Below are 26,679 nucleotides of genomic sequence, written 5' to 3'. Positions count from 1 at the left end.
TTTTGTTAATTCCAGTTACAATCACTAAAACATCAAGACAAAAATATTAAGAGAAACAACATTAGTACCAAGGATGATTTTTTTAATGTTCCAATCTAATACTAGATTTAAAGCAGATACCTTCAGAGCATTTAAAGAAATAGCTAATTATGAAAAGATTAATGAAAATTGTTTAACAGATGCATTTAAACAAGCAGCACCTCGAGTTTTTCAACATGAAGACAAACTCTATGCTTTCAGATAAGTTATAAAGAAGAAAAACAGATGTTCTCTCTGCCCCTAGAAATGTTTGTAAATCATTTCATTATCTTGCATAAATTCATACTACTTCCAATATTTCTGTTCTGGACTGAAGGCCATTTGATGGTTTTCAGTCATTTTTGGTTGTTCCATACAATAATTCAGCTTAGTCTTCATATATTTAAAGACTTCCTTCTTCCAGTATCCATAACAAATAAACCAGTACAAGAATTAAAAAGTCTACAGGAAGTTATTCCTTTTTTCCTGCTTCTTATTTATTACCTTCTGCAGTTGATCTTATGGTAAATAATTTGGGGCAGTTATCGCCTTCATTTTGCATCCTTATTTTTTTGCATTATGTACTGTTTGAACTTCCAACAAGTTAATCAACTTTCAGTAAATACTAACTTGGACAGAATTTGAGCTTAGGAGTAATCCTTCAAAACTCAAAGTCTTTCAAAGCCAAGCAGTTCTCTTTCACTGAGGAGGATCTTTGCAACCTAGGTACCAAAATATTTAAAAAACCCTCTGAAAACATATCATGACTTACCAATGCTTAATTTTTTAATCTTGTTTTCCATCCAATGTCAGGGAAAGAATCTTCTCTAGGCAAATGCATTTTATATATACACTTCAAGTGAATCCAGCACTAGGAAATTAATTTCCTAAAGTAATAATTTATTGCAGTAAGCTTCTGGAGCTATAATGTTGCAAAGCCATTTGAGACTAAGATGTCTTCCACTAATTTGCTAATTAGTTTGACATCACCTAGGATGTGGGCTTTTAGCCTATCATCTTCCTAATAAGGCATGTAACTAGAGAATAGGCAAAAGAGGATTTACTTTCATCAAAGGTTGACACTGCAGCTAGCTCAATTTTCAATGAGGATGTCTGGAGGCCAGACTGATTAATGTAGGAGGTACTCAAGCAGCCTGTGTGTGGGATATGCATAGGTTAATAAGGTTCAAATTGCTTAGCCTCAAACTATTGTCCATTTGAAATCATATGAAGAAGTCCACTGAACTTCTTAGTTAGGAGACGTCAACACATCAGCTGCTGAATCTCTACTCACTCAGAAGTCAAGCTGGAAGTGAGAAATTTTCTATTGGGATGAAGAACACCCTGGTTCTAGGTGAAAAAGTCTGGAAAATTTCTGATTATGTGACAAGCAATGACCTCAATTAAAAGAGAAAGGTGAGTTTTCACTACTGAGAAGTCTTGAAAATTTTATTCAGATTTCTCAGATTCAAGGATGGAGCTATATTGATAGCTTGTCCCATAGAAGGGAAAATTATCTCTTGTAATTTCTTTTTGTACATATTACTATATTTTTATACCCATGGCAAAACAAACCCATCCCAAGTTTCATCACTCTAAATTAAGTGATCTGTGCTTCTGATCAAAGTATCATTCACATGTTTTAGGGTGATTAATTTAATGATTTTTTTCAACAATGAAGATAATTTTCCCTTTCTTGTCAATACTAATTTCTATTATTTATGCTTTAAAATCCCTACTGAACATCTCTGATAAAACTAACATTTAAATTTTCCCCTTTCATATATACAAAACTCCCCATTGTAAATAGTTGCTTCAAAGACAACACAGCGATCTCCTAACTAAATGTCATAATAAATTGAAGAAAATCATTTACAGAAAAAGAAAAATACTTCAAAAGAAACAAGTTACGCTTAAGATTTTGAAAGCTTTTAGTGTGCTTACTTGCAACTAGCTACTAAGCAAGTTAGTTAAAGCTTAGTATATTCTTAAGAAATCTACTAAAATCTTATGATTATATCAGTAAGTTATCAGCAATGTTATACAAATTCTTTATAGAAGTATAAAATACAGACTATTAAAACTTACCTATTATAATATCTGCCTCCCATCATAAACTGATTGCTTGATGTTGGACATATTTTAAAACGCTGAATATTTTCACTGGTCCGAAAGTAAAGTGAATAATCACCAGGTGTATTATCAGAAGGCCTCACAAGAAAACTGCACACCTGACCAACTGAAAAGATATCATAATACAGTGTTATTCACTTTTACTTATCTTAGTGTCATTTATGAGCTCTTATCAAAGCTCTTTCTGTACAAATTAGTAAGAATTGCACACTTAAAGGAGAAAGTCTTATGTAAGTTCCAACAGCGATCCCCATTCTTCACCCAAATGGGATGAAGTTGTACTACACTGCCAAAGTTAATGCAAAATCATTTGGCTGTAGCTGACTACCTATCACCACTTTTGCCACCTCTTTACAAGAGCATATGGTGTGTGTGTGGAGGTTTGACAGTGTTTTCAAAAAACCTAAAGATTTTTGTTCTCATATTTAAGGTTATTTGATAGTATGAGTCAGAAATCTTGATGTTTACATTTTAAAAATTATTTCCGCTATGAGGGGACTAAAAACAGTTTACAATATATTCTTCCATAAGTACATAACAGTATTATCTCTTCAGCATTTTTATAAAGCCCAAGATATTTTTTATTTATATATATTAAAAAAAAATTGACTATTTCAATTAGAATTATGAAAGTAACTGTACTTGAGAACATAGACAAATACTCAGTCATGAGGGTTTTTTTCTAAGTAGTAGCAACCACAGGTCTGATGTTCATATGTTCATACGGTCATACAGAAAAACAGTTTTTGTTGCAGTCTGTTACAAACAGGATTATTTTGTGTCATTCCACTACCACTATATTTCTATCTGAAAGACCAGTACCTGTCATCAGCAAATTGTAAGCTTCTTGTTTGGAGATCCTCCCATGGAACCATCTTAAAGACAAAGAGAAAAAGTAGAAAGCAAGACTATTAGCTCCCTTTTTTAGTTGTTGTGACATCTAAGGCTCTGACACCTATGAATTAATCTCTGGCACCTATGAATTAATCTTTATTTTTAAAAATCTAGTATGTATAGATTATATAAGCAACTATTATGTTACGCAGTAATTCTGTTTTTCTACCAACAGAATAAAAAATAAATATCTACAGCTATATAAAAAAACTCCCTTCAATACAAGTGTCCAACACAAAGTAGATATTCAAATCCAAGTGTGTTTAGAGATGAAATGGCATTGTTTAAATGCTAGATAATTTGACAAGCATATTTTAAGTCAGTCTCAGCAATTTATTTCAAGTGTGAAATGCAAAGACCAAAGAAAGAGATTAATGAAAGTTAAATACTGTACAGAATAACTAAAATTAAATTTTGCTAGAAGCTGAGGAAATGAACCCTAGCTTTGTTAGACTATTGAATATGAATTGCTTTAATCTCACATCTTGCATCTTCCAGAATCCTGAGTCAGAGCATCATCTTAAAAAATACAGGAATCTGTCCAGACTTAACCTGATACCTATGATTATAGGAAACAGCTTGACATTGCATGGCTATTCAGTTCACATGTGGCACACTACATACTACATCTTAAGAGCTCATCCTCTCCTTTAAATGAAAGCTAGAAATATGGCCTTTCATTGCAGAGTGTTTAAGTGTGTAAAAGAAAGCCTCTTTTACACATCATAAAAGAGCTCTAGTTCTAACTCGCTTTCTATATTATCTTTACAGGACAATCTCTGGCTATGGGAATATTCACAGAAATCCCTGCCTCCCCTACAATCCTCTAAGTGACATGAGTAACTGGACTGACAGTGTAAAAGCTCTAAGAATCTGCTACAAACTACCTTTTTACAGGTAAAAAACATCCTGTATTTGAAGACATCCCTACCACTGTTATGCTGCTATGCCAAACTGACTAGCAGAATGTTGGGGACCAGTAAACTGAAGCCACACACCAATGATTTGATTTCCCTCATTAAAAAAAAACCCCAAAAACCAGCACTAAGGAACGCCCTTCTTCAATCAGCAAGCAAATGGAGGACAGATAAAGTTATCCAGCTACTAGAAATTTTATATAACTTTAATTTGCTACACATCTTTACTACTGTGTATTGGGTTTGTGTGGTAAGGTTCTGGTAGCAGGGGGGCTACAGAGGTGGTTTCTGTGAGATGCCAGAAGCTTCCCCGTGGCCAACAGATCCAATGCCAGCCGGCTCCAAGACAGACCCGCTGCTGGCCAAAACTGAGCCAATCAGTGATGGTGGTGGCGCCTCTGGGATAACACATTTAAGAAGGGGAACAAACTGCTGTGCAACAGCAGCTGGGAGAGGAGTGGGAATATGTGAGAGAAACAACTCTGCAGACACCAAGGTCAGTGAAGAAGGAGAGGGAGGAGGTGCTCCAGGCACCAGAGCAGAGATTGCCCTGCAGCCAGCGATGAAGACCATGGTGAGGCAGGCTGTCCCCCTGCCACCCATGGAGGTTAACGGTGGAGCAGAAATTCCCCTGCAGCCTGTGGTGACCCCATGCCAGAGCAGGTGGATGCACCTGAAGGAGGCTGTGACCCCATGGAGAACCCACACTGGAGCAGGTCTTCTGGTAGGACCTGTGGGGGCCTACACTGGAGCAGTCTGTTCCTGAAGTACTGCACCCCAGGGAAAGGACACATACTGGAGCAGGGAGAGTGTGAGCAGTCCTCCCCCTGAGGAAGAAGAAGCAGCAGAGACAATATTTGATGAACTGACTGCAACCTCCATTTCCTCATCCCCCTGTGCTGGGGTAGGAGATAGAGAAATTGGGAGTAAAGTTAAGCCCAAGAAGAATAGAGAGGTAGGGGGAATCATAGAATGGTTTGGGTTGAAAGGGAACTTAAAGCCCATCCAGTTCCAACGCCCCTGCCATGGGCAGGGACACCTCCCACTGGATCCAGTTGCTCTAAGCCCCATCCAATCTGGCCTTGAACACCTCCAGGGATGGGGCAGCCACCACTGCTCTGAGCAATCTGAGCCAGGGCCTCCCCACTCTCACAGGAAAACATTTCTTCCCAAGATCTCATCTCCACCTCCCCTCTTTCAGCTGAAAACCGTTCCCCCTTCTCCTATCCCTGCACTCCCTGATCCAGAGCCCCTCCCCAGCTTTCCTGGAGCCCCTTTCAGTCCTGGAAGCTGCTCTAAGGTCTCCCCAGAGCATGCTCTTCTCCAGGCTGACAACCCCAACTCTCTCAGCCTGTCTTTGTATGGGAGGTGCTCCAGCCCTCGGATCATCTCTGTGGTCTCCTCTGGACTTGCTCCAACAGCTCCATGTCCTTCCTGTGCTGAGGACTCCAGAACTGAAGACAGGGCTCCAGGTGAGGTCTCATAAGAGCAGAGCAGAGGAGGAGTATCACCTCCTTCGATCTGCCAGTCACCACTTCTGATGCAGCTCAGCATATGGTTGGCTCAGGAAGATGGTTTGAGATTTGTTTTTGTTTCTCATTATTCTACTCTCTGTTTAATTAGCAATAAATTAAATTAATTTCTCCAAGTCGAATCTGTTTTGCTCTTGACAATATTTGGTGAATGATCTCCCTGTCCTTATCTTGACCCACGAGCCTTTTGTTATATTTTCTCTGCCTTGTCCAGTTCATGAGGGGGAGTGATAGAGCAGCTTTGGTGATCAGTGGGTATCCAGCCAGGGCCAACTCACCACGTACTGAAAGTAATATAATATTCAACAGTTTCCCATAATATTAATGAATTGTTCATTGTAAATTGTATTAGGTTCTGGTTTATTTTTTAAAGTATTTAATAACTTGGACTTCACTGCAGAGATTACTCTATATATTCTATAGTCTCCTGGTTTTCACTTTAAGTGTTAGCACATGAGGCTAATATAGAAAGTGATGCTATTACACTATCATTCCCTTAATGATACATTGTTCCCTCTCTTGCATTTAGAGTTGAGCAGACCTGAAAAAAGTTTACCTCTAAGGCAAACTGTATGTGTATAAAAAAATCCTACAAATCAGAAAACACCGCACCCTCCACTGTACATATTCTGAATAAAGTCATCACACTGAGACTCATTCAAGATTTTGTCACTGCAAGACCAATTAACTCATAACTAATACAAGACTTCATGTCAATTACCTATATTACCTATCTTCAACAGCTAGTATAGAAGAAGTCTTAAGATCAAAAAAACAAGTACACAAAGCTTTGGTTCACCTTCCCAATCTCATAGCTAAAGTTTACAAACAGTTATTTTATCATTTACTTTTAATAACAAAACAAAACTCCTTACATTTTTCCTTCATGTGGATCTTCTTCTCTTCCCTAATAGAAGAATTAACATATTAAGTGCATGACAAAAGTATGCTTAAATTTAGAAAAGTAAACTTCATAGGTTAAGACCTTCTGTAGAAATAAACAACACTAAGAAATCCAAGATATTTTTGAACAGTTCATGTAATTATGTTTTCAATTTCATTCACTAAGTAGAAATTCAGCCATAACACATTAATTTCAATAGACTGTTTCTGTCACTCTTCAAATCTTTCTTTACATGTGGTAACTTAAATCTTAACTTTCCTGAGCTTCAACCACTAATATAGAACTCTACAGTTAGATACTCTAATGCTGTCATTTCAATTTAGCCATTAACATCCTGATAAAGATGTGAGAAATAGGTGAAGCAAACTCTACTAATAGCAACATATATATGCTGCAAAGCAAACATCATCACGACTCCAAAGCAATGGTGAACCTTAAAACAAGCATGTGAAAGGGTGGGATGGGTGGTTTTGTCCATTAAATCATCTCTTCTCCTGCAGTAACTCAATTATCTTCAGGTTACCTGGTTAGCTTCTTGACTTAGTATAAGCTCTTCTAGGTATAATTAACTCATCAATATATTTTTTAACCCACACTTAGCACTTAAAAAAAAAAAAGACATACTACAGTGCAAAATTTAAGTTTATACATTTATGAATGTTTTATAACAAACAAACAAAAAAATAATGCAACTGAATGACTAGCAAGTTCTTTAACAGTACTGGTGAGTTTAGGGAACTGCCTAATAAGTTCACAGTATAATTCATTTGCATATGAACTTGTTTGGATATTTAATCAGACATAAAGTTTATTATACTATTTAAAAACTGGCAGATTCAATTACTGCAGGAAGGCTTAGAAAAGTACATGAAATCAGGCAGTTAAAAACCACTAGTTTGGGTTTATTTCAATGTTAACTTACACACACACACAATTAATAAAAAAAAATAATCAAATCTTAGTTCTGCAACAGGTTTTAATATAAAATTACTTACCACTTCTTCTACCAGGTCTTCCACAATAAGACCTTGTTCATCTGTTCGTAGGTTTGTAACCCACATCCAGCCATCTTCCAACTCATTATGGACAATAAACATGTCTTCTTTAAGGAAACTGAAGAGAGTTACAGTAAGATTTATGTTAGAAGTACAATCACAATATAAATTTAATGAACACAATGAATTTTTGAGCATAGTTTCAGCAAAACATTTGAGTCTAATCATAAAAGATATATTATTGATATCCCAAGCACACCATGTGCATTTTTCACACAGTTTAAGTAGCTATGATAGATGAATATTTATCCTTCTTTGATTTACATTTAGAATTTAATAGATACTTTAAAGTGTACTAAGGATACATAAAACAGAAAACACCACAACATTAAGATAGTAACATTCTTCTTTTATAAAGAGGAATCAAATACACAAGTAAAAACAATCAAATACTTTTATGAAAATCTAATTTTGTAAAATAAAGCCTATGGAATATATACTATGTAGGCCTTTGCATATGAAGATAAGTCCTAAAAAGAAGATACAGAATAGTTCTTCAAAAAGACGTGCAGTTAGCCACAATAAGAACATAAATACTAAACATTAAAATATCCAAAGGAGTTTCATTACTGGAAGGTTAGTATAACCTTAAGTGTAATCCCAAACTCGGGTGTACTGGTTTCAGATGGGAGAGAGTTAAATTACTTAATAGTAGTTTGCATGGGGCTATGTTTTGGATACATGCTGAAACTAGTGTTGATAACACACTGATGTTTTAGTTGCACAAAAGAAGCACAGCACAGTTGATGGTAAGCAATTGTTTTCATTTGCATCACTTGTCTTTCTAGGATTTTATTTTCCTCTATCTCTGTTAGTTGTGGGTTTTTTTTTTTCCCCTTAATTTTTTTTTAAAATGTCTTTCTAATTATTAAACTGCCTTTATCTCAACCCATGAGTTTCTGGCTCATTTTTACCTTTCCAGTTCTTCCCACATCCCAGTGGAGAGTGAGCAAGTGGCTGTGTGGTGCTTAGTTTCCAGCTGAACTTATACCACAACAGTCCTTTTTGGCACCCAGGGTTTGAGATAATAACAGATTTGAAAAGAGCATGTTAAAAGGAATTTATAATTATTATATCTGTTGACAGTTGCTGGTCATTATATTGATTTATCTGTTTTCAATATCAGTTTTTCTGATCTGAGCCATGCTCTTTTTTTTTGCTGTACATGTTAAAGACTGGTGTTGGCATTTGCAATTTGCTCTGCTCTGTAGTAATTAGTGATGTTTTCACAGGCAGATTTATTATTAAAACACTGGTCTTGAGCTTAATCTGCTATCTGGGCTCCATACTGAAGACGTTACTGTACTTCAGGTACCATCTCATAGAGACAATTAACAATTATACTTCTTCCTCTGAGAGGATTTTTGTGGAGAAAATACAGAATGGCACCTTCACCACATTTTTGTGTGTGGTAGATGTGGTAGATGTTGTCTCCCTCATTATAATAACTCTTCAACATCTTGAACATCCTTGGGTAATCAAAATACTCCTAATAGTATTTCTTCGTGATATTATTTCTGCTTTATTCCAAGGTAAACCAACTATTTAGGAATATCACCCAGGCCCCGAGGCAGTTTGGTTATGGGTGGTAAGACATGTGGGAGAATATGGGCAGGTATCTAGAAAGATTGTCACCTCCACTGGTCTGGGACTTAACTCCCAGATCCTGATGAAGTGACAGAATGTTTCAGAATAGATACCTGAGATATTCCAAGGAGGCACAACTTATCGAACTGTGCTAGGGCCTGGTCTGCACATCCTGAACGGTGTTCAGTAAGAACAGAGGGTCTCTGGATATGAAAACATGCTGACAGACACTGTCGCTAAACTAAAGATCCAGCCTCGAATCTATTAGGTTGGTGCAGAAATAATTGCCCCCATCAGCTTTAAAGCAGTCTATCTCAGTTTAGAATAAAATTCATTAATCAAAATCAGAACCATTCAAATCTACAAGTTTTGGCCAACAAGAAACAAATCTATTTATTCTGGTAGCAGAGAATCCTGAGATCCTGGAACTGATGAAGCCTTTGAAGGCGTTTTGAGCTGCTGCTTGCTTGTGGAAAACCTCTTGCAGGAAGTTGTTGAAGTTCTTGGAAGTGTGGCAATCAGTGGGAGAGAGGCCTAGAGAGTAAGCTGGGAGAGGGAGGCTTTCATAGCCTGGTTTGTGCAGCTTCTGCAGAGTCATTTGTGAGACATGCCGTACCTGTCTACTACTAAATCATATCCCCAAGCACCTCATCTACCCGCCTTTTAAATACCTCCAGGGATGGGGACTCAACCACCTCCCTGGGCAGCCTCTGCCAGTGCCTGAGAACTCCTTCTGTGAAGACATTTTTCCTAAAGCCCAATCTAAACCTCCCCTGACACAACTTGAGGCCATTTCCTCTTGTCCCATCACCTGTCGCTTGGGAGAAGAGACCAGGACCCAACTCACTACAACCTCCTTTCAGGCAGTTGTAGACAGTGATAAGGTTTCCCCTCAGCCTCCTCTTCTCCAGGCTAAACTACCCCAGCTCTCTCAGCTGTTCCTCATAACCCTTGTTCTCCAGCCCCTTCACCAGCTCCATTGTCCTTCTCTGGACACGCTCCAGAGCCTCAATGTTTTTCTTGTAGTGAGGGGCCCAGAACTGAACACAGGATTTAAGGTGCAGCCTCACCAGCACTGAGTACAGGTGGAGAATCACTTCCCTGGTCCTGCTGGCCATGCTGTTTCTTATACAAGCAAAGATGCCATTGGCCTTCTTGGCCACCTGGGCCACTGCTGGCTCACGTTCAGTCAGCTGTTGACCAACACCTCCAGGTCTTTCTCTGCCAGGCAGCTTTCCAGCCACTCTTCCCCAAGCCTGTAGCGCTTCATGGGGTTATTTTGCCCCAAGTACAGGACTCTGCACTTGGCCTTGTTAAAACTCATCCCATTGGCCTCAACCCACCAATCCAGCCTGTCCAGATCCCTCAGCAGAGCCTCCCTACCCTCCAGCAGATCAACACTTCCTCCCAGCTTAGTGTCATCTGCAAACTTGCTAAGGGTGCACTCAGTCCCCTCATCCAGGTGGTTGATAAAGATATTGAACAGGACTGGACTCAGCACTGAGCCCTGGGGATACCACTTGTGACCAGCCTCCAGCTGGATTGAACTCCATTCCCCATCACTCCTTGGGCCCAGCCATTGAGCCAGTGTTTTACCCAGCAGAGGGTGTGCCTGTCCAGGCCAGTGGCTGCCAGCTTCTCAGCTAGGATAGTGTGAGAAACCATGTCAAAGGCTTTACTAAAGTCCAGGTCCACTACATCCACAGGTTGTCCCTCATCCATCAAGCGGGTCACCTTGTCATGGAAGGAGATCAGGTTAGTTTGGCAGGACCTGCCTTTCCTAAATCCATGCTGAGTGAGCCTGGTCACCTGGTTGTCCTGCGTGTGCTGTGAGATGGCACCCAAGATGACCTGCTCCATGACCTTCCCTGGCACTGAGGTCAGACTGAGAGGCCTGGAGTTCTCTGGATCCTCCGTCCGGCCCTTCTTGTAGATGGGTGTAACATCTGCCAGCCTCCAGTCCAATGGAACTTCCCCAGTCAGCCAGGACTGCTGGGAGATGATGGAAAGGGATTTGGTGAGCAGCTCTGCCAGCTCCCTCAATACCCTCGGGTAGATCCCATCCAGCCCCATAGACTTATGAATATCTAATTTGCCTAGCAGGTCTCTAACCATTTCCTCTTGGATCAAGGGAGCTTTGTTCTGCTCTTCCTCCCTGTCTACTGGCTCGTGAGGTTGAGTACCCAGGGAACATCTCACCTTACTATTAAAGACTGAGGCAAAGAAGGCATTAAGCACTTCAGCCTTATCCTCGTCCTTTGTCACTATTGTTCCCCCTGTGTCCAGTAGAGGACGAATATTCTACTTGGCCCTCATTTAGTTGTTGATATCTTTGTAGAAGGATTTTTTTATTATCTTTCACAGAATGGGCCAATCTAAGTTCTAATTGGGCTTTAGCCCTTCTGATTTTCTCTCTACAAGATCTCACTTAATCTTTGTAGTCCTCATGAGTTGCCTACCCCTTCTTCCAGAGTGCTTATATTTCCCTCTTTTTCCTGATTTCCTCCCAGAGCTCTTTACTCAGCCAGACTGGTTTTCTCCCCCACCCGCTCATTTTCTGGCACACGGGGACGGCCTGCTCTTGTGCCGCCAGGAATTCCTTCTTAAAGAGCATCCAGCCCTCTTGGGCTCCCTTGCCCTTAAGGACTGTCTCCCAAAGGACTCTATTGACCATCCTTCTGAACAGTCCAAAGTCTGCCCTCTGGCAGTCCAAGGTGGCCATTCTACTGCCCCCCGCCTTACTTCTCCTAGAACTGAGAATTCAATCATCTTGTGATCGCTGTGCCCCAGGTGTCCTCCACTGTCACATCTCACACAAGGCCTTCCCTGTTGACGAGCAGCAGGTCCAGCGGGGCACCTTCCCTAGTTGGCTTGCTCACCAATTGTGTTAGGAAGTTGCCTTCCACACGCTCCAGGAACCTCCTAGACTCTTTCCTCTCTACCGTATTATACTCCCAGCAGACATCTGGTAAGCTGAAGTCTCCCACAAGGACAAGGGCTAGCAACTGTGAAACTTCTCCCAGCTGCTTATAGAATAACTCGTCAGCCTCCTCATTCCGGCTGGGTGGTCTATAGCAGACTCCCACCACGATATCTGCCTTATTAGGTGCACCTCTGATTTTCACCCATAGACTTTCAACCTTATCATCACCGTCAATGAGTTCAAGGATGCTGAAACTCTCTCTAACATAGAGGGCTACCCCACCGCCTCTCCTTCCTCGCCTATCCCTCCCAAAGAGTCTGTAGCCAGCCATAGCAGCACTTGTTATGCGAGTTGTCCCACCATGTTTCCATGATGGCAATTATATCATTGTTTTCTTGCCGTACAATGGCTTTCAGCTCCTCGTTTGTTGCCCATGCTGCATGCACTGGTGTAGGTGCACTTCAGTTGGGCTGTTGATCTCTCTATGCTCCTAAGGGGAACAGTCTTAATTCCTAAGCAACTACTCACTGGATTAGCTAACCCTTCTGTGGTGCCATTTGAAGTGCTACTCCCCACTTCCTGTGAGGTGGCAGACCAACGGTCCTTGCCAGCACACCATCCCTCAGACACTGGAGTGCCATTCCCAGGCTTTTTTCGATCAAGCCTGGTTATGTCCCCCTCCCCTTTCACGTCTAGTTTAAAGCTATATTAATGAGCCCTGTTATCTTCTTCGTGAGTACCCTTTTGACCCTAGGGGACAGGTGTACCCCTTCCTTGGATAGCAAGCCTGGTGATTTGCTCGTCAACCTATGATCAAAGAACCCAACATTTTGCTCCTCACAACAGGTTCTGAGCCAGTTATTTATTTCCAAAATTAGATAGTAGTTTTCTACAAAACATCTCTCCTGTGAGGGCGTGTGACAAATGCACCCACTCTGACTGAGTGAACAGTATTTAGTTGAGGCATTGCTGACAAGTAGGCCTGACTGAAATCAGCTTTGCTGTGCAAACCTTGAGAATTGTGCTAGGCCATATCTCCTCAGGAACTGAAGAGTCTAGGCCATGTCTTATCAGGAGCTAACAGTACTAGCCTCAGCTAGGACTAGACAAAACTAAAACTGCTACAGCTGCACTCCTGCACATACACCAAAAGGAGGGTTGACTACAAGTCAATCACTTTATGCTATAAGTATCTGTAGCCCCACCCAAAGTTCTCTTGTATGGCAGCAGGCTGCACAGTGATGATTTGCCCCTTAAGAAGGGACACATCTCAAGGTTACTTCTTGAAGTTGAGAGACCCTTTACCCAGCATCTAATATCTATAATGAGTATTTGAATGCTGTCTAAATTAAAATCTAATCACCATCTAAATGATTATTTAAATGATGATTGAAATGATAATTTAAATCACTGTCAAATAATTGTTAAATCCCTGTTAAATTATCACTCAATTATTTCTTAATCACTATTTGATTTTCATTCAGTCATTGATTAATTAACATTTGATCATTATTTAATCATTAATAAAACCCTTTTAGTTAACCCCACAATGATGACTTCTCTTAATAATTCATGTGCAACAGAGGATAACAGAAAATGCATTAACTTTAACACAAAGCAAACAAGAATAAAAAAGCCTAATGAGAATACTTAAAATTAATTCAGCTACTAATAAAGCTAAATCTTAGCAATGGACAATGAACAGCAAGGCCACTCTACATCAGTTCTGTTACAAAGAAATTCACAATAAGTTATTTTGTGGAAGAATGGTTGAAATTAACTCTGAAATACTTCAAGCTTTCTAAATATTAATTATAACATTAAAATTAAGTCAAGTTTCCCTGCAATACCTAAAATCTTCAAGAGTACATTACAGTACAAGAGTATAGTACATCAATTTGACCTGAAACAGAGTACTTTGTCCGAGCTTTGCTATGAACAGAACTATTTTACCATGCAGATCTCGGAAGCCTATCCAGACACACAGAACTTTACATTTCAGCTGTATCCTAAAAGAGGGAGAAAAGGTATAATTTCCTGCAATTCTTGTTACCATAGCAGTGTAATTAATTGCTTTTTCCTCTTAAGTTGGTAGGTGCAATTAGGAATTTACGAGACTTGATGGATGCATAAAAGAAAGAAGCAATACACAATTAGGGACTTCCCTCCTGTCTTACCACCTTCTTGTATGCTTAGAAGAAGGTCGTCTCAAAGATGAATATCCTTACAGTGTTTCTTAAAGAGGTCAGAATTGACTGGACACGCAACCCTGGGATAAATTTCCACCCCAATGAGGATATAAAGCTACCATATACCTTTCTCTATGATATTAGGCTAATCATCCTATCAAGAACCCAATTCTCAAATCAACCAGCATGTTCTATCAACTTGTGAAACCAAGATGGTCTCATTAGAAATTTTGGGTTTTTTCTTAATCTGGACAAATATTTATATCTCAAGAAAGCAGTATTAATTCCAAGCAACAAGCATATGTTCTTCTATTAGATATAGGGCTGTTGGGTTTGCAGTCTTTCCACATAACATATATTGTGAAAATGCAAGAGAACTGGGGAGTAAAAATCATCCCATACGTTTTCTTGATAGATCAACGTTAGAAAGGAAATGAGTAGCAGTTCAAAGAAAATAAAAAGTATGAGAGTGTACTGGGTTCACATGGCAAGGTTTTGGTAGTGAGGGGGTGCTGCAGGAGTGGCTGAGCCAGTCAGTGACGGTGGTAGCGCCTCTGGGATAACACATTTAAGAAGGGGAACAAACTGCTGTGCAACAGCAGCTGGGAGAGGAGTGGGAATATGTGAGAGAAACAACTCTGCAGACACCAAGGTCAGTGAAGAAGGAGAGGGAGGAGGTGTTCCAGGCACCAGAGCAGAGATTGCCCTGCAGCCAGCGATGAAGACCATGGTGAGGCAGGCTGTCCCCCTGCTGCCCATGGAGGTTAACGGTGGAGCCTGTGGGGACCCCACGCTAGAGCAGGTGGATGCGCCCGAAGGAGGCTGTGACTCCATGGAGCAGGCTCCTGGCAGGACCTGTGACCCCATGGAGAGAGGAGCCCATGCTGGAACGGGTCTTCTGGCAGGAACTGTGGCCCTGGGGGGGGATCCACACTGGAGCAGTCCTTTCCTGAAGGATTGCACCCCATGGAAAGAACACATGGAAAGGACCCATGCTGGAGTGGTTGGTGGAGCAGCCTGTGGGAAGGACCCACGTTGGAAAAGTTCATGGAGGACTGTCTCCCATGGGAGGGGCCCCACGCTGCAGCAGGGGAAGAGTGTGAGGAGGAAGGAACAGCAGAGACAACACATGATGAACTGACCACAACCCCCATTTCCCATCCCCCTGCACCACTTGGGGGGAGGAGTTACAGAGTTCAAGAGAGAAGTTGAGCCTGGGAAGAATGGAGGGCGGCAGAGGAGGTTTTAGATTTGTTTTTATTTCTCTTGATCCTACTCTGTGGTTAATTGCCAATAAATTAAATTAATTTCCCCAAGCTGAGTCTGTTTTGCCCGTGACAGTAATTGGTGAGTGATCTCCCTGTCCTTATCTCGACCTACGAGGTTTCTGTTGTATTTTCTCCCTGTCTTGTTGATGGAGGAGGAGTGATAGAGCAGCTTGATGAGCACCTGGTGTTCAGGGAGGCAATTCAATAACTTTCTAAAATATTAAGATTACACATTTTAAAGTATCATTTGTTCAATACAGACTCTTTCCGAAAGAGAGGAGAGAGAGAAGGAAAAGGAATCATCCTTGCTCTGTTTTAAAGATAGAGTTTTTAGGCACAGGCAACAAAATGTGTGCTAGAAATTTTTTTTTCCTTATTTCAAGGAAGATGCTAAAAATACTGTTCTTAATTTTATCAGTCAATTCTCACATTCTCTTTTTAGTTGTCAAGATTGGTTTGGCTTGAACTATTTATCTGTTACTAGCTACTTCTGCAGGCAAATCTGGAGCCAATTTATTTCAAACCCTCACATGAGACATTATTGCACAGAATTCCTTCATGCACAAACTTACACTTTTCTCAAAGTGGGTAAGCCTTTGAAATTAGTAATGTTCTACTTCTAAACTAAGTTTCATAGTTCTAGCAATTAAATGCAACTCCTCTTACAAGTAATACAAACACTATACTGAGAATAAAAGTGTTATTGTGTTATTGCTATATCCATGGTGAAAGAAAAAAAAAGAACAAGAGAAAAAAAAGACAAGGAAAGAGATGACAAGACACGAGACAAAAAGGAAAAAAAGGCATCATACTTTAACTTCCCAGAGTGTCAAGTCTAAGATGCAACTGGAAAGTATTTGCATAGTGAACATATACTAAAATAATTAGTATTTATAAATAATCCAAGAATTTCACAACTGCTTCTACCTATTATTAAAACATACCTTATTTCATCAGTTTCTGGTACTTTGGTGTAAGGCAGAATTGCTCGAACTCTCCTCCTATCCTCCACAGGCTACAATTTAAGAAGACAGTACAAAGATATTAATTTTCCCTTTCGTTCTTGTGTAGAATTCCTCTCTCCAACATTATGCTATTCTGAGGCAAAAAAACTGGTAATAGTCACTTGTATCCCTTTGCTAGTTTTAAGTTCTAAAATTGTCAAAAATAGTAAGAGCTGAAATGCTTCATTCCTGAAGTTATATACAAAAGCTGTCATTATCGGTCGCATTATCTCCAAAAATTAAATTACCAATAACATAATTCCCATGAAAGAGTACTTTAGAACTTTCTTGCATTTAGTGGAAATTTATGAGTTTAACATTCAGAAACATCTTTATTTGGGAGTGGGGTGCACAGTCTGCAGATGTTTTAAGGGGGCTGTTTTGTTTTGGTTGGTTGGTTTTCTGGGGAGTTTCTTTGTTTGTTTTGTTTGTTTTTTTAATTACTGATATTGCCTTAAGAATAGTAACTTGAAAGAAGGCCAGCTCTCAGGAACTTTGGTTATTTCCAGGATGTGTATTTTGAAATCTTTGCTACAAAGTAGTAATATTATTTTGAAATATTTTATTAAGTCAATGTAAAACCCTAGAGGCTAACTACATTACTGTGGTGCTCCTTCCTATCCAAGAATCACACATTTTCTTGTTTATCTCAATTTACATACAATGTTATTACTACATTTGGAGATAACTGCAATCCCTGATATGTAGCTTTCTCATTACAGATTTTAATTAAAAAATAATTTTTTATCATTACTATCCGTAAGAACATGTTTATATATTAACCATACTTCTACTTCACCATACACTGAGACATATATACCATACTTCTACTTCACCATACACTGAGACAGATGTAGAACTAGGGGAACCTTTCAACAATGCTTTTTTCATAGAAAGCTATGAATAATGAACGCAAGATTAATTATATTAATATTTAAGTAAATTACATCAAAAAATTTTACTACTTGCCTCTGGAGGTGCTACTGGAAAGAACAGCTTTTCTCCCTTCAGCAAACAAGACACATGACTGTAATAACCAATTAGGTCTGAGAGTGAAGCAAAGCGACGTCCACCAATGTAATAGTCTCCACACATGGCAATAATCCTGTTAATAGACAAAAGGAAGCTTGACAGAAGAAAAATCTTTTGCTACAAATCATTGGGGTGGGTTATTGTTGGTTCTGTGACTTTTTTATTATTTTTTAAAGGAAGTTGGAATAACATTGAGATACAAACACATACATCCCTCCTTAACTAATGAATATCTCATAAGCAATTAATGATAAACATCACGACAAAAATATTTGAAGACTGTAAAGAAGATGCAGATTTTAAAAAAATAACCAGCTGTGCTATAACTAAATAAAATTAAACACAAAAAAAAGTAATTAATAGCAACCTGGGCAAATGACATACTACATTAGCAGAGGCAACCAGTAGAGGTTTCTACATTTAGTCTAGTATCTATGCTAAAAAATAAGAAATAACTGTAAATAATGTATTCAATTTAAATTCCTGCTAATAAATAGAAAAATGCTTAAAATCCACATTTCAGTAGTTTAACACAAAAGAAAACTGTTATAAAATTTCTCATTTTACTCACTAATTTCTGTAGTTGTGGGGTGTGTGTGTTTGGTTTGAGTAGGATTTTTTTTTGCAGTGGGGTGAGGGTGCAAATTTTAGTACTCAGATTTGTGAACGCACTTGTCATACCAAAAAGTAGAAAACACCATGTCTGTTCATATTGCTATGAAATAAATGTCAACATACAAAGCCAGTTAGAAATAACTGATTTAGGTAAGACAGTTAACAGTTTTTAAAAGATTTGTATTACACAAGTACTAGGAAAAAAAGTATATAAGTTGAAATAACTTTTGACCAGACAATCCAAAGAAACAATCCGTATGTAAATTGATGGCATCAAGAGGGCCTGAATTTTTCCAGCCACACAGAAGTTGGACAGCAGTCCTAAGTAATAACACTTCTTTAAAAATGTTATGAACTATCTGGAAAAGCAACTTGGAGAAGTGAGAAAAAATTGTCAGACAGATTGAACTATTCCTTTAGTCATAATTAGTTAAAGGTCTGATTCTTGCAATGATTGGGTTCTTTCTTATAAGCCCCCTTTAAGTACTGAAAAGCCGCAATAAGGTCTCCTTGGAGTCTTCTCTTCTCCAAGCTGAACAACTCCAACCCTCTCAGCCGCTGCTCATATGGGAGGTGTTCTGAGCCTTGGATCATTTTAGTAGCCTCCTCTGGACCTGCTCTACCAGGTCCATATCTTTCTTGTGCTGAGGGCTCCAGAGCTGAACGCAGGACTCCAGGTGAGGTCTCACCAGAGCAGAGTTGAGGGGCAGAATCCCCTCCCTTACCCTGCTGGCCATGATTCTTTTGATGCAGCCCAGGATACGGTTGGCCTTCTGGGCTGTGAGCGCACATTCCTGGCTCATGTCAAGCTTCTCATTGACCAGCACCCTCAAGTCCTTTTGTGCAGGGTTGTTCTCAATCACATCATCCCCCAGCCTGTATTGAAAACGCGGATTGCCCTGACCCAGGTGTAGGACCTTGACTTGGCCTTGTTGAATCTCATGAGGTTCTCAGAGGCCCACTTCTCCAGCTGGTGCAGGTTCCTCTGGATGACATCCCATCCTTCCAGTGTGGCAACTGTACCACTCAGCTTTGTGTCATCTGCAAACTTGCTGAGGGTGCACTCAATCTCGCTGTCAATATCATTGACGAAGGTATGAAACAGCACTGGTCCCAGTACGGACCCCTGAGGGACACCATTCGTCACAGATCTCTGTCTGGACTTAAAGCCATTGACCGCTACTCTCTGAATATGACCATCCAACCAGTTTCTTATCCACCATACCGTCGACCTATCAAATCCATATCTCTCCAATGTAGAGAGAAGGATGTTAGCCTCTGGACCGGACAGGCGCACACTCTCCTGGGTTGAAAACTGGTTGTATGGCCGGGCCCAGAGAGTGGTGGTAAATGGAGTTAATTCCAGCTGAAGGCCAGTTACAAGTGGGGTTCCCCAGGGCTCGGTACTGGGTCCAGCCCTGTTTAATGTCTTTATCAATGACCTGGGTGAAGGCATTGAGTGCACCCTTAGCAAGTTTGCAAATGACACTAAGCTGGGTGGCAGCGTGGATCTGCTGGAGGGCAGGGAGGCTCTGCAAAGGGACCTGAACAGGCTGGACCGCTGGGCTGAGGCCAATGGCATGAGGTTTAACAAGGCCAAATGCCGGGTCCTGCACTTGGGGCACAACAACCCTATGCAGTGCTACAGACTGGGGGAAGAATGGCTGGAGAGCTGCACGGAAGAGAAGGACCTGGGGGTGCTGGTTGACAGCCGACTGAACATGAGCCAGCAGTGTGCCCAGGTGGCCAAGAAGGCCAATGGCATCTTGGCTTGGATCAGAAACGGTGTGACCAGCAGGTCCAGGGGGGTGATTCTCCCTCTGTACTCAGCACTGGTGAGACCGCACCTTGAATTCTGTGTTCAGTTCTGGGCCCCTCACCACAAGAAGGATGTTGAGGCTCTGTTCGGTGTCCAGAGAAGAGCAACGAAGCTGGTGAATGGGCTGGAGAACAAGTCTTACGAGGAGCGGCTGAGAGAGCTGGGGTTGTTTAGCCTGGAGAAGAGGAGGCTGAGGGGAGACCTTATTGCTCTCTACAACTACCTGAAAGGATGTTGCGGAGAGGAGGGAGCTGGGCTTTTCTCCCAAGTGACAGGGGACAGGACAAGGGGGAATGGCCTGAAGCTCCGCCAGGGGAGGTTCAGGCTGGATATCAGAAAAAAATTCTTGATGGCAAGAGTCATCGGACACTGGAACAGTCTGCCCAGGGAGGGGATTGAGACACCTTCCCTGGAGGTGTTTAAGGGACGGGTGGATGAGGTGCTGAGGGGCATGGTTTAGGGAGTGTTAGGAATGGTTTGGCTCGATGATCCAGTGGGTCCCTTCCAACCTAGTGATTCTATGATTTTATGTTGTGGGGGACTGTGTCAAAGGCTTTACAGAAGTCCAGATAGATCACATCTGTTGGTTTTTCTGTGTCCACTGCTGTGGTCTCTCCATCATAGAGAGCCACTATGTTTGTCTCTTGTTTGGTCTTGTTTTATTTTGTTGGCAACATTATATATATATGGTGCAATTTAAGAGGAATCATAAAAGGAATTAATTCCTTTTCCATACATGAGTCTGTTAGTAGAATAGATAACATTAGAGACTTAGTAAGATACATGCTTGACTATTTGCTTAGTCCAGAAGATGCTACAGAAATGTAACAAATAGCCACTGTTGTAATCATGTTATATTTATAGAATCATAGAACGTTTAGGTTGGAAAAGACCTTTAAGATCATTGAGTCCAACCATAAAACTGACACTGCCAAGTCCACCACTAAAACCATGTCCCTAAGCAAACACATCTGCCCGTCTTTTAAATACCTCCATGGATGGGGACTCAACCACTTCTCCGGGCAGCCTGTGCCCGTGCCTGACAATCCATTTGGTAAAGTAGTATTTCCTCATGTCCAGTCTAAACCTCTCCTGGTGTAACTTGAGGTTGTTTCTTCTCGTCCTATCACTTGTTACTTGGGAGAAGAGATGAATGCCCACCTTGCTACAGCCTCCTTTCAGGGAGTTGTAAAGGGCAATAAGGTCTCCCGTCAGCCTCCTCTTCTCCAGGCTAAGCAGCCCCAGTTCCCTCAGCCGCTCCTTGTAAGACTTGTTCTCCAGCCCCTTCCCTAGCTCTGTTGCCCTCCTCTGCTCCAGCCCCTCAAGATCCTTCTTGTACTCAAGGGCCCAACACTGAACACAGGATTCGAGGAGGGGCCTCACCAGGGCCAAGTACATGGGGACGATCACTTCCCTGCTCCTGCTGGCCACACCATTTCTGCTACAAGCCAGGATGCTGTTTGTCTTCTTGGCCACCTTGGCACACAGCTGGCTCATATTCATCCAGCTGTCAAACAGCACCTCCAGGGTCCTTTTCCCCCGGGCAGCTTTCCAGCCACTCTTCCCCAAGCCTGTAGCACTGCACGGGGTTGTTGTGACCCAAGTGCAGGACCCAGCACCTAGCCTTGTTGCATCTCGTACAATTGGCCTCGGCCCATCGATCCAGCCTGTCCAGGTCCCTCTGCAGAGCCTTTCTACCTTCAAACAGATCAACACTCCCACACCACTGGGTGTCTTCTGCAAACTTACTGAGGGAGCACTCAACCCTCTCATCCAGATCATTGATAAAGACATTAAACAGAACTGGCCCCAACACTGAGCCCTGGGGACACCGCTTGTGACCAGCCACCAACTGGATTTGCCTCCATTCACCACAGCTCTCTGGACCTGGCCATCCAGCCAGTTTTTTACCCAGCAGAGTGCGCCTGTCCAGGCCATGAGCAGTCAGTTTCTCCAGGAGAATGCCGTGGGCAACAGTGTCAAAGGCTCTACTAAAGTCAAAGCAGACAACATCCACAGCCTTTCCCTCATCCACTAGGCAGGCCACCTGGCCACAGAAGGAGAACAGGCTGGTCAAGCAGGACCTGCCTTTCCTAAACCCATGCTGACTGAGCCTGGTCCCCTGCTTGTCCTGTACATGCCATTTGATGGCTCTCAAGGTGCTCTGCTCCATAACCTTCCCTGGCACCAAGGCCAGGCTGACAGGACTGTAGTTCCCCGTATCCTCTTTCTGACCCTTCTTGTAGACGGGCATCACATTTGCTGACCTCCAGTCAACTATGACCTCCCCGGTTAGCCAGGACTGCTGACAAATGATGGAAAGTGGATTGGTGAGCGCTTCCACCAGTTCCTTCTGCATTTTCAGGTGGATCCTATCCGACCTCATAGACTTGTGTGTGTCTAGGGGGTGTAGCAGTTTGTTAACCAACTCCTCTTGGATTATGGGGGCTCCATCCTCCTCCCTGTCCGTGTCTTCCAGATCATGGTGCTGGGTACCCAGAGAACAACTGGTCTTACTGTCAAAGACTGAGGTGAAGAAGGCATTAAGTACCTCAGCCTTTTCCTCTTCCTCCAGTCAACTATGACCTCCCTGGTTAGCCAGGTCTGCTGATAAATGATGGAAAGTGGATTCGCGAGCACTTCCGCCAAAGGAGGAATTCTTATGATATACCTCCACAAACTGAAGTCTTAAAATATATGTCATTGATCAGTGAAGATAAAAATATGCAATAAAATACAAGAATTTGAGAGAAACTATTAGTCAACTAATCCTATTTCTCTTAAAGGAAAAGCTTAACATCTAATATCATGTTACCTCTCTCACCAGTTTCCAGAAGGCGTTGTTTTAAAGATATTTCAAAACAAATTACAGTACAAAAGGTTAAACGTGTCTGACTCTACTTAGTTTTCTACTTAGCATTTGACTTCTTTACAAAGCTTATGAACAATTCAAAAACAAAAGGAAAAAACCACATTGAACTGTTGAGAAACTCAGATGAGTGTATTGGTTTCTTATACTTTTATTTTATTTTTCTTTAACAGGTCAATATTCTGATAGACTCCTTTAAAAATCTCTCTTCTCAGTTCAGTTGTTGAAACTATATTATTTCTCCCAAACAGGAACATAAAATGTATACTAAGATTCATCTTCAAAGATGAAATTCAAAGTTTTTAAGCATATAGTACTGCAAGGGAAGCCAGAAAATAATATAAATTTAAGGATCTAGACTAGATCTCTTGGGATATTTTCTACCAGATTCCTTATAAAATCCATGGTCTGTTATTCAGAGATTAGGCTTCTAGATGAAATTTAATGTTTCATGTTTTATTATTAAATCAAACTCAAATGAAACACATAGGACTAATAAATACAGTTTTCTGTAATAACAGAAATTTCTGAAGGACAAGATGACAAGATAAAGATTTCCCTTCCCAGTATTTTATATCACTCAACAACTTCCCCAAAACATACTACTTCAGCCAAAAAGAATTTAGTTTTGATGGACTCGTACACTGTCTGTCAATCATATGCTGCATGAGCACATGCCCACATCCAAGTTGGAGAGGGGAGGGATTTGGAGAACTTTCAACTAAAATACTGATATTTAAGTGAAACAGAAATACATAAGGAATGTTTAATCAAAAAAAATATCACTTTTAGGAAACAAAATATCAGTAACATTGTTGAGCAATGGAAATTTCACCCGTTTTTTGGAAGGCTGCAATTGGCAAAGAATAAGCTTTGGTGAAAATGACACTTCCAGTCTGTGGGACCCAGTGGACATGTACCTATATTTAGCTGAAATAACTTTAAGACTGCCATCCTGGAGGCTGAAAAATGTTTTGTGTACCATCTGCCCTTCTAATAACAAAAAAATATATACTCTGTAGTCAACAAATAAAACCAAAAAACATATCTGTTCTATGAAGAACAGTATGAGCAAACAAATTAGTTTCCTTTGAATAGTTATTTCTTCACATATTTAATGGATCCAAGAAGGAAAGATTCTTTAAGATTTGAAAAGTATAAGGATCCCTTTCTTGGAAAGTAGTCTTTAATGGTTTCCTGTTTTCCGAGATGCCAGAAACAATTTTACAGTGGACATTTTGTGAAGATGAACATTATACTGCAGCACACCACTTGCTGACTAACATTCAAGCACTTCCCAGAACATAACTCATTTACACTAAATGAGAATAAATTAATGTATATAATTTGCAAATGGTAAAATAATCCTAGTTACAATTTCAGATAAAGGGCTATTTCTTTTTATTATTTTTTATTCAAAGAATCATAGAACTGGTCTTACTGTCAAAGACTGAGGTGAAGAAGGCATTAAGTACCTCAGCCTTCTCCTCTTCCTTTGTCACGTAAGTTTCTCCCCTCATCCAATAAAGGCTGGAGATTCCCCTTAGCCCTCCTTTTGCTGCTGACATATTTATAGAAACGTTTGTTATTGTCCTTTACCTCAGTAGCCAGATTCAGTTCTAGTGGGGCTTTGACCCTTCTAACTTTCTCCCTGCATAACTTCACAACATCTTTGTAGTCCTCCTGAGTGTGCTGCCCCTTCTTCCAAAGGCCACTCTCCTTTTTTTCCTGAGTTACAGGCGCAGCTCTCTGTTCCACCAGTCTGGTCTTCTTCTCCGCCAGCGTGTCTTCCCACACATAGGGACAGCCTGCTCTTGTGCCTCTAATACCTTCTCCTTGCAGAATGTCCAGCCTTCCTGGACTCCTTTGCCCTTTAGGGGTGCTTCCCTGGGGACTCTCTCAGCCAGCGTCCAAACAGGCCAAAGTCTGCCCTCCAGAAGTCCAAGGTGGCAGTTCTGCTGACCTCCTTCCTCACTTCTCCAAGAATCAAAAACTATAATTTCATGGCCGCTAAGCCCAAGGTAGCCTCCAACCATCACATCACCCACAAGTCCTCCTCTGTTCTTGAACAGCAGGTCTAGCGGGGCACCTTCCCTAGTTGGTTCACTCACCAGTTGTGTGAGGAAGTTGTCTTCCACACACTCCAGGAACCTCCTAGACTCTTTCCTCTCTGCTGTGTTGGATTTCCAGCAGACGTCTGGTAAGTTGAAGTCCCCCACAAGAACAAGGGCCAGTGATTGAGCTACTTCTGCCAGCTGCTTGCAGAATGCTTCATCTACCTCTTCATCCTGTTTGGGTGGTTCGTAACAGACTTCCACCATGATACCTGCCTTGTTGGCCTTCCCCCTCATCCTTACCCATAAACACTCGACCCTATTGTCACCATCATCAAGCACTAGACAGTCAAACCCCTCCCTAACATACAGAGCCACCCCGCCGCCTCTCCTTCCCTGCCCGTCCCGCCTGAAGAGCTTGTAGCCATCCATTGCAGCACTCCAGTTGTGTGAATTATCCGACCATGCTTCTGTGATGGCGACTACATCATAGTTTTCCAGCTGCACAAAGGCTTCCAGCTCCTCCTGTTTGTTGCCCATGCCACACACATTGGTGTAGAGGCCCTTCAGCTGGGCTGTTGACCGTGTCACCTTCTTAGAGGAACACCCCTTAATTCCTTTGAGATGTTTCACTGGTGGTTTCCCCCTGCTCATCCCTGTACAACTTCAAGTGCGCTCTGGTGAACCCAGCACATCTTGGAGATACAGGCTGCAGGCCCTCGCTAGCACCCTGTCCCTCTAACCTTGGTGTGTCCTCCCGCAGCTTGTCACAGGCAAGCCGGATATTATCCCCCTCTCCCTTCAGGTCTAGTTTAAAGCCCTGTCAATGAGCCCCGCAAGCTCCTGAGCAAAGACCCTCCTCTCCCCCTTAGAGAAAGGTGAACCCCATCAGATGCCAGCAGGCCTGGTGCTGCATAGGCCACCTCATTATCAGAGAACCCAAAATTGTGGCGATGACACCAGCTATAGAGCCATGCATTAATAGTTAAAAATGATTAATAATAATAATAATAAATAATAATAGTTAATAATGCATTAATAATTGTGTTAATTCAAATCTAGAAACAATGTTTTATTTATACCCATACATACACACACAGTTAATAGAATTGTGAAGTTGCAAGTCATTCAAAACAAGCATTATGAGTCAGATAGTTTACATCCCAATTGTTCTTTTATACACACAATTCTTTTCTTAGATCTACATGCAGTTCTTTTACATCACACTATTGGATTCAGTGTGTATATGGATCATACTCCATAGGTAACTCCCATCCTGTTCCTGTTGTAGATGTGAAGCATTGGACATTTATCAATTTAGTCATTGTTTCTATCTTGGATTTTAATGTATAAAGCTCTAAATTTCAGAGTTTTCTCATTAGAGCAGCATTTCTTCACTGATGAGATGTACTTCACTTGTGAGGCATTCTAGCATCAGAGATTAGGTGAGAGTGGAGCACAAAAGCTTGGTTAGTTTGGGCTGTAATCCAGAGCTGTGCTGCTGACTGGGAGGTGGAAACAAAATTGATATGAAGTAGGGTTCAGCACTAGTAGAAGTGGGGACTCTATATTTCAGTTTCTTGGAACACCACTGTTGCTTCCAGTGAGCAAACCTGATTGAGTGATTGGAATAATAATAGGATGAGGAGAAAGTCCAAGAAGGCTGGAGGTAGGAGAATATGAAGTGCAAGGAGAAAGTCAAGGAAACATTTGTACTTTTAATGAAATTAATGAAAATAATGGCAGACAAGACAAATAACAATTTATAAATTCTTAACTACAGCCAAACAAAAGATGGTGATTTGCACAACAGTATTGTTTCCATAGGAGCATTACTCCTAGTTTAAACAGAAAAAGGCATATCTT

General features: G+C 41.1%; 1 protein-coding gene across 2 annotated transcripts in view; it reads right to left on the bottom strand.

Annotated features, from left to right (window-relative positions):
- LOC128850269 (ras GTPase-activating protein 1-like) overlaps positions 1 to 26,679 on the bottom strand; it is a 120,992-nt gene that overhangs the window by 72,648 nt on the left and 21,665 nt on the right. For both annotated transcript variants that reach the window (XM_054053282.1, XM_054053283.1), the window contains 6 exons: positions 17,394 to 17,529; positions 16,365 to 16,435; positions 7,394 to 7,511; positions 6,370 to 6,401; positions 2,974 to 3,026; positions 2,107 to 2,257 (listed from right to left, as the gene is read on the bottom strand). In XM_054053282.1, coding sequence (XP_053909257.1) covers positions 2,107 to 2,257; positions 2,974 to 3,026; positions 6,370 to 6,401; positions 7,394 to 7,511; positions 16,365 to 16,435; positions 17,394 to 17,529 — 561 coding nt within the window. The remainder of the gene's footprint in view (positions 1 to 2,106; positions 2,258 to 2,973; positions 3,027 to 6,369; positions 6,402 to 7,393; positions 7,512 to 16,364; positions 16,436 to 17,393; positions 17,530 to 26,679) is intronic.

The sequence above is a fragment of the Cuculus canorus genome, chromosome W, assembly GCF_017976375.1.
Source record: "Cuculus canorus isolate bCucCan1 chromosome W, bCucCan1.pri, whole genome shotgun sequence".
Lineage (NCBI taxonomy): Eukaryota > Metazoa > Chordata > Aves > Cuculiformes > Cuculidae > Cuculus > Cuculus canorus.
This window is presented reverse-complemented; position numbering and strand designations above follow the sequence as displayed.